This window comes from Polypterus senegalus, chromosome 9 (assembly GCF_016835505.1).
Source record: "Polypterus senegalus isolate Bchr_013 chromosome 9, ASM1683550v1, whole genome shotgun sequence".
Classification (NCBI taxonomy): Eukaryota; Metazoa; Chordata; class Cladistia; order Polypteriformes; family Polypteridae; genus Polypterus; species Polypterus senegalus.
In genome coordinates, this window is record NC_053162.1 from 154,578,387 (window position 1) to 154,595,242 (window position 16,856).

At 38.0% G+C, this 16,856-nt stretch overlaps 1 protein-coding gene across 6 annotated transcripts in view; it reads right to left on the minus strand.

Annotated features, from left to right (window-relative positions):
- The window catches only part of kirrel3b (kirre like nephrin family adhesion molecule 3b), a 1,066,676-nt gene that overhangs the window by 356,892 nt on the left and 692,928 nt on the right, over positions 1 to 16,856 (minus strand). For all 6 annotated transcript variants that reach the window (XM_039764053.1, XM_039764052.1, XM_039764050.1 and 3 more), the window contains exon 4: positions 7,929 to 8,086. In XM_039764053.1, the coding sequence (XP_039619987.1) occupies positions 7,929 to 8,086 (158 nt within the window). The remainder of the gene's footprint in view (positions 1 to 7,928; positions 8,087 to 16,856) is intronic.

Genomic DNA, 16,856 nt, shown 5'->3' on the forward strand with positions numbered 1-16,856 from the left:
GCCAACCTGTGGTCAGTCTATATTAGAATGATGACGGGCACACCAGGATGATAAAAGCCATACCACATTACTTAGTTGCTCTGGCTAAAGCCAAAAAATGATTAGATTTCTACATTTTATTGCCACTACAAGGACACCAGAAGCCCAGAGTCCATTTTAACAGCAATTGAGGGCAAGGCAAGCACTAACCCTGGACAGGCTGCTAGGATCTCTAAGGAAGCAGTGTCTAACAATCTTTTATTACAATTTCATTTTTTCACACAGCAGACTTACACAAATGGTCAACATAATCAGGTAAATGTGAATTTCCCCTTGGGATTAATAAAGTATCTATCTATCTATCTATCTATCTAAACATCAGTCTAGGAGACTGTTTTGAAAGAAGTGCTACAGGACAGGATTACAAAATTTACCCTCAAAAGTGAAGAGCTTTAAACTAAACAAAACAACATAAGCAAGACTAATTTATCTTTCCTTAGTTATAACAACTTATCAAAGCCATTATCAATTAGACAGATATTTACAGAACAAAAACCCACAAAATCTATTTTAGAACTGCAAGAGCATCGGGTACAAGGTTAAAAATACCTGCTGCCAAACCATTGCAGAGGGCATTGACATGAGGCCAGTTTATAGATATCAATTAAGATAATGTGAATGTCTCTAGAATGTGGGAGGGCAGTCAACACACTCAAAGAAACATGCAGAGACACAGGAGAACATGCAGACTCCATACATACAATGACCTGCCACAGTTCAATCCCTGTCTCCTGACTAATGGAGCTGTGAGGGACTTGCGCTAATGACTGTGCCACTGGGCTTCTCATCAAAAAGTATAATTCTAAAATGTTAATTTTTTATTTTCTATATTACGAAAATCCCCAAAGACACAAGTTGTTTCTCCCCAATACAAATCCCAACAACAATATTTAAGCATTCATGACAGGCATTAATACAGCAGCCTTCTGAATCAATCCAGGACTGTGTTCTTCATGTCATCATTAAACTTCAGTTGCAAAACAAATTGGCTTAAAATTGTGTTGATAATCAGGTATTGCTGTCCAGGACAAGGACATATTGAAAACAGATTATGTTGTTGTAAATAAAGGAAATGTTCAAAAGAAAAATGTGATTATGATCAGACCAAAGGTAATCAGGCATGCAGTGTAATTGGATCAGACCAAGGCAGAGCCAAAGGAAAAAGAAGGCCAAAATGCAACTGAGAAACAACCATTAGACCAAGAAAAGCAAATTAACATAACATTTTAAAACAATTTCAGTCTGGGGATACAGAATTTTAGAGAATGTACTATGTAAGATTATTTGTGCCAAAATTAAATGCAATCTAACAGGTTAATGAGATTGCAATGAAATGCATTTACACAAAGTGCAGTTTTATTGAGTCATAATTAAAACATACCATCCAAATCATTGCTTTTTACTATGGCAATTTTTGTGTCAATCTCAAATACAATTGTCACACATAAGCCCCTGGGGATCACCTTCAGGACTTAAGTAACGTAAGTGAATCCACCTCAGACCAAGAGAAAGTGCTGTCGCTAACTACAGGCATTCTCTCTCTTCCATCTGCAATACCAAGAACGGCCTCGGAGACTCCGCTTGCGAAGCCTGCAGAAAGCTCCGCCCATTCTGGAGGACACAGAATTAAAGGAGGAGTGTCCAGAGTGTCATGTCTCATTTTAAACAAGACTCTGAAGTGGAAAGAGTTCCAGAGCTACCCGAAACCAGAGGGTGGCTTATGTTGTTTGCTCGCTAAAATACTTGTAGATTTTACTGCTGGTTAGAAGTTGGATTGGCCAAATATTTTTTCATTTGTAAGTCAAAATACTTGTGTATTCATACCATTAAATGGGGTTTAATGACAATATTTACTTTTGTCTCTTTGTGGGTTTCTGTCATTGACAGAAATACAAAATTATATTGCATTTTAATTCATCTCCATAGATCACATGTCATAAATAAAAGCACAGCAAACATTGCATTTTGCTTAGTGGATGCTCTGAATGTATTGCATTTCGATTTAAGGCCACACGTTAATCAGGTCAAAACTGAACACAATCAAATGTCCAATCAGCATCAAAAGGAGGGGCAAGGGATGTAAACAGCTGAGGTAAGAGGTGTTCCACCGCCAAACATATCTGTGTTCTGGCATAGTTGTGGTGTGATTAACCATAAAGGTTAGAAGTGCGCTTTAGTTCTCGCTGAAAAAGCTTACTCTTATGTTAAGTTGTCTAAATAATGTGCTATGCTTACCTTATATCACACTGTTGCATTCTCCTTCTAATATAGATAGATAAATAAAGTATCTATCTATCTATCTATCTATCTATCTATCTATCTATCTATCTATCTGTCTGTCTGTCTGTCTGTCTGTCTGTCTGTCTGTCTGTCTGTTTGTCTGTCTGTCTATCTATCTATCTATCTATCTAATAGTCCTGACCGATACATCAAAAAGTTTAGCAATAGCTGGTACTGTCATCTCCATCTACAGGTATTTACTGGACAAACCACCAAATGACCTCTACATGATAAAGTGAGGGTAGAGAGAGCCGTAGTTGAAGGGACAGTACATCCTGACACACTAATGAAAGAGGAAAGGCTGCTTTAGAGGGTAGTAAAAGAGCTGCCTTGAAAATAAAATCTATGGGAGCATCAGAGGAAGAATAAAACCATTGAGCATAGTCAGGAGACCAGAAGAATTAGCTGAAAGCTGACAGCATGTGATCACTGGCTCATAAAAGTGAAATCATGAAGAATCAGGAAGGCCATGTAGAATGATTTGTTGGCCGCATCTGTTCGCATATTACTGGGCACCCAATTTGATGCAAGCAGCTAAGTGTTTGCTTGAAAGATCTAACTCATTAAAGCAATATAAGGCTTGGGTAACTGGATCATCTGAAACGCATAGAGTGACCTCTGATTTGCTGATTATGGAACCAAAACAAGTTATATTTGAGCCATTAGTGATCACAGCAAGGGAATTTAAAGCTGCCTTATTTCATTGGACTAATGTGTTTAGAAGAAATTTGGGACAAAAGTTTCAAAGGAAGCAGAAAGTAATGCAGAGAAAGATGGGAGATGAGAACCAAGTGAGCAAAGAGAAAGGTAGATGATCTTTGCATTCAAGATTTTGTTATCGAGAAGAAACTGAACACATTCATAGTTTGTATGGAGGTTTTCTGCCCCAGAATGTGCATCTCTCTGTTGCCATTTGTTGGTGACATTATTAAAGATAGTTAAGATGAATAGAATTTTCAGAGTACAATTTTTATGAGACATTTTTAATTCACGTTTTTTTGTCACGCTTTAAATCAGGCATATTTTAAAACCTACTTACATATGATTGGTATCATTCTTTTTAGAATTTATCAGACTTTAATGTGATGTTGTTAGATTTTCAGATTCTGTTTTTAAATTCTAAACTAAAAAATATCAAGAACTCACGTTCTGCGAGACAAGACTTTGTGCCAACAGATTTAACCATGCCCGGGGCCGGAAATAAAAGAGTAGATGACAAAGACAGCTGCTGTACAGGCTTTTTAGATGTTCGAAGCACCATGCGAGATGCAGATCACATGGCATGGCAGCAGCAGCAAGCCAGGAGCTGATCGAGAAAAAAGAAAGTTAAAAAAAAAAATCTGTATTTGTTTCCCATCGTATCATTGTTTAAGAGGGGGATTCAGAGGAGTGGCAGAGACACAAAGTGGCTCGTGCGTAGTGCAGGGCTGGCGAGCGAAGCAAGCAGAGGGTAAGGCTCGTAGTTATGTTATAATTGTTATGAATCATAGATTTACTACCCTTTCATTAATTTTTGTCTACTTTTGACAGACTTAGATTTGTATTGTACATTTTTTTCCTTTTTATCATTTTTTTTTTCTCTTAATATAATCACTATGCCATTTTGTACATTCGTACAAGTGTTGTTGATCACGTGTCTTGGTAACACTGTGACATCATTGTGTGTGCCTATTTTAGAGGGGAATAGTTTTATCAGCATCTATATATGGATAAAAACTCCAAAATCTCTCATTTTCATTCTTGATAGTTAATCAGGTAAAGGATACATCAATAGCCATGACTTTTGCTTTGGATTTTGCATTTTGATTAGCATTCTACTTTCTGATTTTGATATGTAGCATTCTTAATGGCTACTCTTTTCATTTGCCCTTCCATCTTCGATTTTCTGGACATTTGCCCTTATATCTCCATCCTCCCATGACACTGAGCTGGATTAAATAAGCTTGAGAATTTTATACTAAACAGGTAATTAAATATAATATATTCAATATCCAGTTCTATATGTTGCCTTTAACAGTTGAGCCTGGGCATGAAATATAAATCAGGACGAAATGCTCAAACTGTGTGTATCATCATTAATGCTGGCTAAAATGGACAAGTATGAGGACTGCAAAGGTAGAAGGAATTTCCAGACTGAAACAGTATACTCAGTATCCAGCTGTGACTGTATGTTGTCCAGCTGTGCCTCTGCATGCAATATGAATCAGTCTGTAGCACTTCATCTGTATGCAAGATTTGTTGATGACTGCATAAATGGACAAAGAGGAGGCTTACAAAGATGGGAGGAATTGCTCCTGTGACTTATTTTTTATGTTTTGCCATGAAAGAGGTATAAATAAACCTGAAGAATTCTACTCTGAAGTAAGAACATTCTATTCAGTGAAGAAACACACATTCCCAATGGCAAATTTCTATAAAACAAAATGTCTGGTAAACTGGGGAATGAGTCAGTTTCTGTCAACAAAGGACAAGAATGTGAAAGATCAGCCTTACTGACCCACCTTACTGACAGACATGCAATGTTTTAATAAGCCAGCCATGTTGTGAGTGAAAAATATTAGTGAGATCTCGCTTTGAAAACAATGATCACACCTAAGGCATGCTGGAATAAGTACTGCTGACCAGGAGCAGACCAGAAATGCTGAATTCTGGAGGATGATTTCTCTGATCACCTAATGAATGTTAAGAAGAAGAACAAGAGATTACGATAAGCCAGAAAAGTATTGAGAACAGTAGAATTCTATGTAGGGAAAAGAAAAAGTAGATCTGAAGAAAATCCACTTCAGAAAGAGATAGTTTTGGTGAGATCAAGATCAAAACCAAGAAGAACAGAGGGAATAATGAAATCGGGGCATTAAGGTATTTTCTGAGACCTAGTCAGTGCTTCATTTTAAAAAAGCTATGGAGTATAACAATTCATTGTGAGAGACATTATCTTTCAGCATCTTTGACCTCCGGGCAGCACTTTTATATTTCTCTAAATAGAATTATTGTCTTAAGTAAAAAAATGTAGTCGTAGTAACCATCAAATTGATTTTTTTCATTCACACAAACATATCCATATCTTACACTCTGGCAATAATATCAGGAAATAAAAGAAAGCAGGCGGCACAGTGGCGCAGTGGTACTGCTGCTGCCAGTTAGGAGACCCAGGGTTCGCTTCCCAGGTCCTCCCTGCGTGGAGTTTGCATGTTCTCTCCGTGTTGGCGTGGGTTTCCACCGGGTACTCCGGTTTCCTCCCACTGTCCAAAGACATGCAGGTTAGGTGCATTGGCGATTCTAAATTGTCCCTAGTGTGTGCTTGGTGTGTGTGTTCACCCTGCCCGGGGTTTGTTTCCTGCCTTGTGCCCCGTGTTGGCTGGGATTGGCTCCAGCACACCCCCGTGACCCTGTAGTTAGGATATAGAGGGATGGAATAAAAGCAAGCTTTTTAGTTGCATACATATAAAATGAAAAAAGTACATTTAGCCAGCAGTCATGCTGCCTGCATTACAGAACACATAATCCACGTGAAGCGAAACATGTTTGGGATGGGAGACCAACCAGGAAAGATGTGTTGCTGCTGGAAGAGGTGTTGGTGAAGCCATTGAATGTAATGGGAACTAAAATTGATCAGAAATTAAAATATACAAAGGAGAAATGATTTAAGGACTAAGCAAAGAGCACTTGTTTTAATGTTTTTTTGCTGCTGTGTATTTGTAATGTCTAGCATTGTTGTGATTTATATTATCTCTTTTAAGAATAGGTTTAAGTTTATACTAAAGGAGCAGATTTCCTAAAAGAAGCCATTTCCTTCCCCCAAAGCTTTAAAGAGTGTAATTTATGGCAGGGGATGCTAGCAGCAGGCATCACACTGGTTTGGGAAGGGTGAATCTGTCATGGCCTATAAGCCAGCTCACACAGGAAGGACATAAACTACCTAGGTGGTATGAAGCAGGGTCTGGAGGACTGAAATGTGGCTGTTTATGATTGGCTATTCTGTTCCACAGCATCCCATTGGTCAGTCATTCTAAAGTAGGATTTGTTGAACCAATGGAGTTGCCTGCACCCATTGGCACTGCATTTCTGATAGGAATGGTATAAGTTGGTCACTTTACCATTCTCTCTCTGTCTTACCATCTTGCCATGAAGCAAACACCACCTCTCTCTCTCTCGCCATTTCTCCCTGATTTGGCAGCCAAACTGAGACAAGAAGGCAGCCTGTTTCAATACTCCCTTCAAAGGCTATGTGGCAGCAAAGACCAAGCCAGACTGAACATAAGACTGAGAATCCATTATGGTTGCAAGGTAAACTGCTACTTAGGTTGTTATGGTATTTTACTTTGCTTATAATTTGGACATAATATCTAAAACTAAAATAATTAAATGTGTAGCCCTCTCTTCTGCCTGTTTTTTTACTTGAAGTTACAGATAAAGAAGGGAAGGGGCAAGGAAGTGCTGAAGTACAGTACCTGACCACAGAGTGGTGATTGTATCAGATTCATGGATTTTTGTAATGTCTTCATAATATAGAGTATAATGGGGACTATATGGTCACCAAGGATTCTATATTACAAAACAGGGGCACTTACCCTGTGGTCTGCGTGTGGATCCCAAAGCCTCAGTGCAATAACAGGAATATTGTGCTGAAAACTGGTACATTCCTTCGGATGAATTGTGACACAGAGGTTCTGACTTTCTCTGGTCATAAAAAATCATTGAGCATTCTTTGCAAAAAGTAGGGTGTACCCCGATGTCCTGGCTCAATTGCCCATTGTGGCCCCCTAATTATCCTCTGCCTCTAACTGGCCTCTCCTAATAGCTAATGTGTGGGGAGCATGCTGGCCTAAAATGGCTGCCATCACATCATCCAGGTGAATGCTGCACATTGGTGGTGTTTGATGTCGTTCCCCACACTCTACATAAAGCACTTTGAGTAGGGCAGAAAAATCGCTAAATAAATTAAACTAATTGTCATATCTGTTCTTCCATATGAAACTACCTCCCTCCCAACGAACTGATTATTCACTCATTTTTGAAATTTCAATAACCCCCATTTAAAATGCATTGAAGAATTAAAATAGAAACATTCTGTAGAACCTCAGTTATTGATTAATTTAATTTTGGACTTTTCCTTAAAAGAAGTTATTCCAACTTGCATGTTTTCCTTTATTACACATTTGATAGCCACTCCTAACAACAAAACAAATCCCCAGTGCATGTTACTGAAATGTCGGCAGAGTCGCACATGCAGCCAGGATATCACGATTAGTTTAGCTACCTGTATGCACATGGGCAGACTTCACCATACTGCATATTTGAACTCCCCATTGGGTCTCCTTTCACACATTGTATGTTTAAAGAAATCTGAATTACAATAAGCCATAGACCCCTCACAACCAACTAACAAATGTACATTAATCAAAGCAGTGTTTCCATTACTTAAGTTGGAGCTCAGTGCCTGTGATAGCTATTTCAACCACTGCAAGCCAACCATTTTTAGGCCCTGATTTTACCTACATGACCCTTATAATAAATGAGGGATCTCTTACAACAGTAACGAGTATTAGTATCTAATACACCACTCCTCAAAAAAGTGTGTTCAGCCACATAAATAACCGTTACCGTACCTTGGTGTACGTGGCTCCACTTAGTACTTCCCCATTGCGGATCCAAATGACAGAAGCTGCCGGCTTAGCATTGTCAGCATGACAAGTCAAGTTGAGAGGATCCCCAGCTCGAAGGCTGATAACTGGACCACCATTGATTATGGGATCATCTGGAGGAACTGCAAAGAGAAAAAATGAGAAAAAAAAGTCAATGTCACCAAGTGGACTAGCTGATTTTTTTAAAAACCAGACCACCATTTATATGGCAGGAAAGAACAGATGTCTGCCATGAGATTTTGAATATTGTCAAGCATACTGGTGTGGCTAACAAAAAATGCATGACCTGTTAACCCTATTAGCACTCAGTTACATTAACTGTCAAAAATGTGGGCAGCCTTGATTCAATTGTATGTTTTTTCTAATCTGTTTATTTTTATATAATTTTATTGAAATCACACAACATCCATTATCCAACCCGCTATATCCTAACTACAGGGTCACGGGGGTCTGCTTGAGCCAATCCCAGCCAACACAGGGCACAAGGCAGGAAACAAACCCCAGGCAAGGTGCACACACACACCAAGCGACAATTTAAGATCGCCAATGCACTTAACCTGCATGTCTTTGGATCGTGGGAGGAAACTGGAGTACCCAGAGGAAACGGGGAGAACATGCAAACTCCGCGTAGGGAGGACCCGGGAAGCGAACTCGGGTCTCCTAACTGTGAGGCAGCAGCACTACCCACTCCGCCACCATGTCACCCAATCACACAACATTCCATACAAATAGAAAAACAAATCAACCCCCATCCCTGAGAAATAGAGCATGGGCAGTAGAATAAAACTTAAACCTAGTAAAAATAAGTAAATAGATAAATTAATAAGTGAATATAGATGAATGGAGAAGAAAAAAAAAGAAAATGGGGAAAGAATCTGCTTCCGCTGTGGTTTAAAAACTTATTGTAAAATGTTATTGATTAGATCCTGCCAAATTTTTTTTTAATTTCACATAATATAAAACATCAGTTATAATCTTAAAAGACATTTTTAGCTAAAGGCTTAAATATTTAAAATTAGTCTCCGACAATAATACCAATAGTGAATTTGGTGCCTGGTGTTTAATATTGAAAATATTTTTGAAATTTTGCTCCAAAAAATAGCTTTCATTTATAACTTTAGTGAATGTTGAACTCCACTCATGATATAATTTTAATCCCTATGTGTATCTCTTGTCACGCACGCACGAATAGGAGACCACGGACGGACCTTAAAATGCTTTGGAAGACGTTCGCAGGCAGGGAGTGGCGGGGTACTAACCTTTCTCCTTTGCTTTCTTCCAGGAAAAAAGATGCTCTGCCACCATAAGCTTTCCCGCAGTACGCTACTTCCGCCCTTCCTCCGCCATCTTTCCTGACGTCATCAGTCCCATCCTCCCTCACGGTTCCTTCCCAGCATTCCTCCACTTCCGGCTCCTCCCTTATAAAATGGCCACCGACGCCTAGAATGGTGTCGCGCATATGAACCTTTTGTTTTTTGAATTGTGGATTATTCTACAATATACGGGGCCGGAAACCCCAAACCTTTATGCTGTTTGCTCTTGCATCTTTTACACTCTTTAAAGGTAAATGTGCGTAATTTCATTTCTCCCTCATGTGTTTGAGCCAATCGCATGTGTTGTGGCGAGTAGATGGCCATTGCATATGGCTGTAGTAGTCCAAACTATTTCAAGAAGAGCTCAAATCAGCAAAGAGAAATGAAGGTCAGTTAATCTGTAAGATTTCAAAAACTTCAAAAGGTTCTTCAGGTTTAGTTATAAGAACCATCAAGCTCTTTCATTAGATGAATGATTTGAGGGAAAAGATTTATTTTTATTTAGTGGACTGGGACATAATGTTTCCCCTAACAACAACTTACCAACAAAGATTTGTTGGTGTTTAAATATTCCAAAAGCAAAGGTGACAAGTATTTTGTGCCACAACTGTTTAAAAGTGGGAGTGTGATGACAACAAGCCCACTCCCATGTGACATCAAACACGACACTGACATGACCGGCAACACTTTTCATTACCATGAACAATATGGCTGTGGCAATGAAAAACAACCACAGAATGGTGAGAAAATGACAGCTCAAAGATAACAATAAAAGAAAACAAAACTAAGAACAATTACAAAATTGAAATAAAAACACAGCCAATTCATTGACTGGAAAGTTTTCCAGCAAGTTTATATCAAAAGCAAATGGTGGCTATCTTGAGGAGAACAAAATATGACATTTTAATTTTTTCTTTTTTCTCTTATTACATTTTTATTATTATTTAAATATCAAACACAAAATTTTGAAGCAATGCTTTAATTTGTTTAACACTTTTGGTCATTGCATAATATCATATGTTTCATTTGACTGTGTTGATTTCTTCGCTATTATTCTAAAATGTAAAAAATAGTAAAAATGAAAAAGAAAATGTGTGTCCAATTTTTTTACTGGCAATGTACATGCCAGAAAAAAAAATCCTTTTAATTCACCGTAACCTTAATCATAACCATACCTGACAATAGATAGATAAAATAGAAGGGAATTTGAAAATTATGTAGTTACTGCAATAGATAGAAGCTAACACAATACAGTACACCATGTTTGTGATGGCTTGTGGGTAGTTTAAACACCGCATGGCTGAAGCCAACGTCAAATGAACATGGACGCTCCAATGTGGGATTGCACCATTGTTGAACAACATGTCATTGGGCTGAGGGAGTAAGACTGGCTGAAAGTCTATTAAGCATTTAGTAATCTATACTAATAAAAGGCAAAGCCCTCACTGACTGACTGACTGACTGACTGACTCACTCACTCACTCACTCAATCACTCACTCATCACTAAATCTCCAACTTCCCGTGTAGGTAAAAGGCTGAAATTTGGCAGGCTCATTCCTTGCAACTTACTTACAAGTTATTTGAAAGTAAAATAAATAAAATAAAAGTTAATTCTATGTGTAACGGTCATAACTGGAACCTACTTACGTACATATATACGGCCAACGCCTGCATCTCGGTCGCCGTGTGAGGCGGAGTTGCGTCCCGCATCATTATGCCTCCCACGTAATTGAGTGCCTGCCAATATAAGGCCATTCGTCAGCAGCAATCCAATAGACATGCAGCCGCTAAATATTCGCGGGTGAAGGACTGTGCTTATGCAATCGAAGATGAGATGGTCAGGGATAGAATAGTGTTTGGCACAAACTCAGCAAAAGTGCGAGAGAAACTTTTAAGTGCCAGGTCTTAGCTAACATTAAATAAAGCCGTGGACATCGCAAGATCGCACGAGATAGCACAAGCACAGCCATACAAATAAATAAATATACTAAACTTTATCCATTTTGCGAAAGAGGTTCTATTATTTTAATTAAGACTAAAGTACTTGTGGGTGGTCAAAGATTCCTGAAATACACTGCATTTCTAAATATAATGGGCTGTAGTGGCTAGCTATGTCAGATGACTCCTCTACACCTGAATTAGATAGATAGATAGATAGATAGATAGATAGATAGATAGATAGATAGATAGATAGATAGATAGATAGATAGATAGATATGCAAGGCACAATTATTTTTAATGAGGGATTACGCTTTAGAATATCTCTGATGCTCACATTGTTCCAGATTACACTGCTGTGATTAATGTCAGACATGTAAAAAACGTTGAACATAAAGTGTCTGTTGCTCAATTAAGCCTAAATGGTCAGTTTCATCCAATGTACATCCACAAAAAGCACTAACAAAATTAATTTCAGAGTTTCTATAGAAATGGTCACTTCAAGAAGCAACAAGGATTGCTGTCTTTTTGTGATTTGCACTTCAGTAGTCAGGGTCCTTGGCTTTCCAGGACTGCATACTCTCATCTGAAAACTTTTCCCAAGTGCGTGTTTTTGACAGAACAAGTTCCTTGTAAGCTCTAACTCGCTTGCTCTAAGTTAGCCTTGGTTGAAAACAGCTGTTTGCTTAACTCTCTCTTATTCTACTGCCACAGAGTCTTCATTAAGCAGACTAATTGGGGCTCCTTTAAGATATCTCTGTTGGCTTTACACCCTAGGAACAAAAAGTATGCTGTGTAAACTGATGGCAAGCAAATGAGCCCACGAGACCTAAAATCCCTTTCTTGCTCCAAAAGTTTCTACTTATATCTCTTGCAAATAAAGGGAGAAAAAAGATGAAATAGAATAACAGGTTCAAAAAAGGGAAAATATTTAATAATATAATATTCACATACGGTATTTTGAATTGCCTTGGCTAGAATATAATAAGTGAAACTAGATGAGCAGTGATATGTGCTGGGTGAAAAGTAATAACAGGCAAGAAAGTGAAAATAATTAGAAATAAATGGCTTTGGTTCCCTCGGAATTTCAAAATACCCAAGGAGCCTTTGAAAAATATTCCATTTCCTTTCAAATCTGCAAGATCTTTTTCTTTTCAACTTTTATGATTAAAAGATGAACATTGAAAATGTTTTCCTCTTACACTGTAATATGAAAATAGAGTATTGGGTGAATTTTCTGGGATTTGTTTGCCACAAAGGGTTTGCCTCATACTTTGAGGCACTAAAAAGAAGGTTAAACAGGCTAACTATTTCAAAAGTTTTGGGCCTAGTTGGAAAGCAAACAGGATGGATGTGATCGTCAAGATGAAAGATGGACTCAGATCTGGGAATGAAAATCTGTCTATTAATTTTGTTTGTTTTCTAACAAAGGCTTTCTAGCAACCAGCAACTTGAATTGTGGATACAAACATGTTGTAATGGCGCAGAGCTTTGTATTACACAAGGATGATGTCAGCGCCAAGTCCGGCTAGAGCACTGATCACTGTCATGAGTAGGAAGCTCGGCAACAGTCTTATAGTAGACGTGTGTGAAAGTTCTGCACATGGCTGGAACTGTGCTGTGATGTCATGTTGGTCTCGCAAAACATTATGGGATGCTGGGAAAAAAAAATTCACCTAAGCTGGCTGCACAGAGAATTTGCAGGAAAATATGAAGATCACCAGTGTACAGCATATTCATAGTGAAAAATGCTTTAGTGAATTTTGCTGATCAAGTCTTCTTCTTATTCCTGACTCCATTATCTCTCTTTGTTTCATTCATAAAACAACCTGTTTAACTTATTTTGTTCCTTTTTTCTATGAAAGTATTGAATTGGTCATAACAATTCTAATTATTCATGGGTAACAGGAACTGCAAAGATGGATCTATTAGTCATATACTATTATGCAAAAAGACCTTAGCAAAGACTACTTCTGTTCTTAAACATTTACAGAAGAAGAAGATGGAAGGAAGAGCCTTTACAATGGAATTGTTGATATCGGTGGTAGTGGGGGAGCACAATCTTTAATCACACCTCTTCACTTCCAGTCGGGAAGTCACGTAGCAAGCCGAGTGCAGGATGACGAGGGGCGGCAAACCACTTACAAAGCATCGATAAAGTGCTTATCTCTGCAATCTGGTTTACTATCTTCACTTTGGAATGATCAGGGGTGGGATAAGTGAGAAATATTCCACTTAATATTGCATACTTCAGTATAAGATTTGGAAATCCTTCATATTCACAAGTAATTTTACCAGCATAATGAAGGCTCACTGCACAGAGATGAATAACCCCTTCACTTAAATGTTATTAAGAACAAAGAATCCTTTGTTAAGTTCTTGTTACTAACTGTTTATGAGTATTAGATGCATTTTTTCAGTACCTAAACTAACGTGTTACCTTGCCCTGCCTGTCCAATCTATTAAGAGTACATTTGTATTTCCTAATCTTGACCAAATCATTGCTTTTAATCATTCCTACTGCTACAATGAGACAGACTGATGACCCACTTGCTTCCCTCAGTCTTGACTCTCCTCTTATATAATGTTTGACTTTAATTAATATTTATGTCTGCAGCATGTTTAAAGAATACATTTTATGTTTGTAAGAGTAAATCAAGCGTGCCTCTATGTATGGTAATTAGACTCACCGGCCACAGTAACAAATTGATTATTATTTAATTTCTGGTTCTTTCACAGTTCAGATCTTCATTACACTTAACATGGAGCTGGAACATATCCTTGGAAAACAACTTGCAAGGCAGGGAAAGATCTATCAGCTGTTCATGGGGAACACTCACTTGCACACCTACACCAAGTCAGTTAGATTCACCATTTGTAGCGCACTGTATGATGCGAGAATAAACCAGTCTCATGCAAAGAAATTTTATTTGAAGTGATGAAAAAAAATATAAAGGCACTTGGAATAGAGCTGAAAAACAAGCAGGGACAATTTCAAATAAACATATGTGGCAATCAGACCAAAATTACATACCAAGACATCATTCTTGGGCTTAAACATGCCAGAAATAACAAAAAAGTTCCCAGGCAACAGTGGACAGTAACCAGTTCAAGACCTTTAACAGTTCTCTCTTTGAAGTTTGGAGAGGTATTCTGTTTATTAAAATACAAGAATTCAGTAGCATGAGGCTGTGAATCATAATCCATAACTCATAGTCTGGCTTTTGTAAAGTTCTGGCATGATGATCTGTGGTAAAATGGAAAAATTACATATAGGTAAATAATTTTTAAAATAATATTTGACAGATGCCAGTCCATTGCTAGGAACACTCACAGATACTTCTACACTTCCAATTTACAATCAGTTAATCATCTAAATTTCTCAGCTTTGGAATCTGAGAATGGAAAAATTGTATCCAGAGAAACCTGCCATGGATAACCAGAGAACAAGTAAGCTCCACACAGAGAGCCAGTGCTCACACCCAGGTGTTTGACTGATAGTCTAACATCACTGTAGCACTTGGCACATAACTAACTCTCACCCATTCATTTAATGAACCTACTGGGTCAGGGGGAGACAGAACCTAAATGGCAGTGACCAAGGAAGCAAGTACAACATTGTGTAATTCTTACTTCACTACAATAAAACTGTAATATATGAGGTGTGATCAAAAAGTATGGTGAATGTTGATGCAGAGCACCATTGAAGAGCAACGCAAAACAATTCAATGCAGGTGCTGACATGCCCATCCTAGAGCCTAGTTTGTGATAAGTTTCAATTTGTTTGATACTGTCAGTCGTTTGAGAGCCACTGTCGAGTTCAAGTGTGTTTTTAAGTTTGTCGTTAATAATGGATATCGAGCAACACATTTACATGAAATTCTGTATCAAATTACAAAACGCTCAGGAAACCCATCAGATGTTAAAATCGGTTTATGGTGACACTGCTCCAACAATTAAGACTGTTTAAAAGTGGTTTGATCGATTTCGTACTGGATCTGATTCGTTTGAAGATGAGAAAAGATCAGGACGTCCTTCAACATCAATAACCGAGGAAAATGTTGAAACGGTTTCATTCTTCCTCATGACAACGCTCCTTGTCACACATCCCTTGTAGTACGAAAATTTCTGTTGAATAAAAACACTACGCTGTGTCCGCATCCACCTTATTTGCCGGATCTGGCACTGTGCGACTTTTGGCTGTTCCCTAAATTGAGAATGACCATGTAAGGCAAACAATTTCAATCCATTGAGGACATCCAGACTTCCACGACAGCCCAACTAAAGGCACTCTCGAAAGAAAACTTCTAGAACTGCTTCGCAAAGTGGCAGGAGTGTTGGGATAAGCAGAGGAGAGTATTTTGAGGGTGACTAGTAATTGTAAATCTTTTACTGCAATAAACATTTTTAAAACATTCAGCATATTTTTTGATCATACCTCATAAATAATGACACTGTAATTTTAAGTTCACCCATCTCTCGCTCTCTCTCCCTCTCCATGGTGCTGAAAGAAGGTGGACTGTAATTTACTTTGTTTTATGCTAAGACCAACAATTGCCAAGAACCCCAGAAGGAATTGTCCGATTTAAGATGTATAGTTGAAAATCAGATTTTACTATTGTTTTTTATTCTATCTTCAGAAAGTAAATAACTATTTGTTAATCTTTATATTAACCAAAATTACCATCCATCCATCCCTCAATTTTTTAAACTCACTTCTCCTATTAGAGGGTAGCTGAAGGCAGCTGAAGTAACACTGGACATAATGCAAGAGCCAACTCGGAGGAGGGAGCAGTCTGTTAATATGGACAGTCAAAAATATACACAATCATTCATAAGGGGCACAAATTAATATAACATTTGTGGGAGGAAAAATATAGCAACTGAACGACAACCCAGGAAAACACGGGAGAAACGTGCACTTCTTATGGCCAATAGATGAGCCTGAGATTTAAAGCTAGTCTCATGGAGCTGTGTAGCGGTACTGACACTGGACCAATGAAGACGGGAGGAGGTTTGGGGCAGCTCTACAGTTTTAAAACACAGAATTACAGGAATGTATTTCTCATTTGCAGTGTTCACTTTTTCTGGAAGTTACAGTTTATAATATTTAAACTAAAAAATGCATGTGCTTCTCATGTTTTCAGTATACTACTAGATACAGGACACATGGATTATGTGACACTAGCAACATGAGATTTTTTTTTTCTCTTTTTAACATGGACATTTTTCACCTTGTTTTCTGTTGTACAGACATCATTACCCTCTATTACAACATAAGATTTGTTTTCATTTTTTCGTCATGAACACATGACATTAACATTATTTTCTTGGTCACCACTACAATCTACACTACATGGGGTAAGTAATATAAATTACAATAAATTTACAAAAAAGCAATCATTTTTCAGAAGAGTATTTCTTTAAGCAAGTCGTTATTAAGTTTCTCTGTAATGTTGTCAATCCAGAAATCATAAAACTGGGCTTTCTATGTTTTTATTGGAATGTACCAAATATTTACAGTGTACATTGTGAAGAAGGGGGCTCTGTACACCCCTGGAGGATGGGGTTGCTCTTCCAAAGCTCCCTCTTGAACGCTGTTGTAATGGGAACAAATATAGTTTGCTTCCTCTTTGCTCT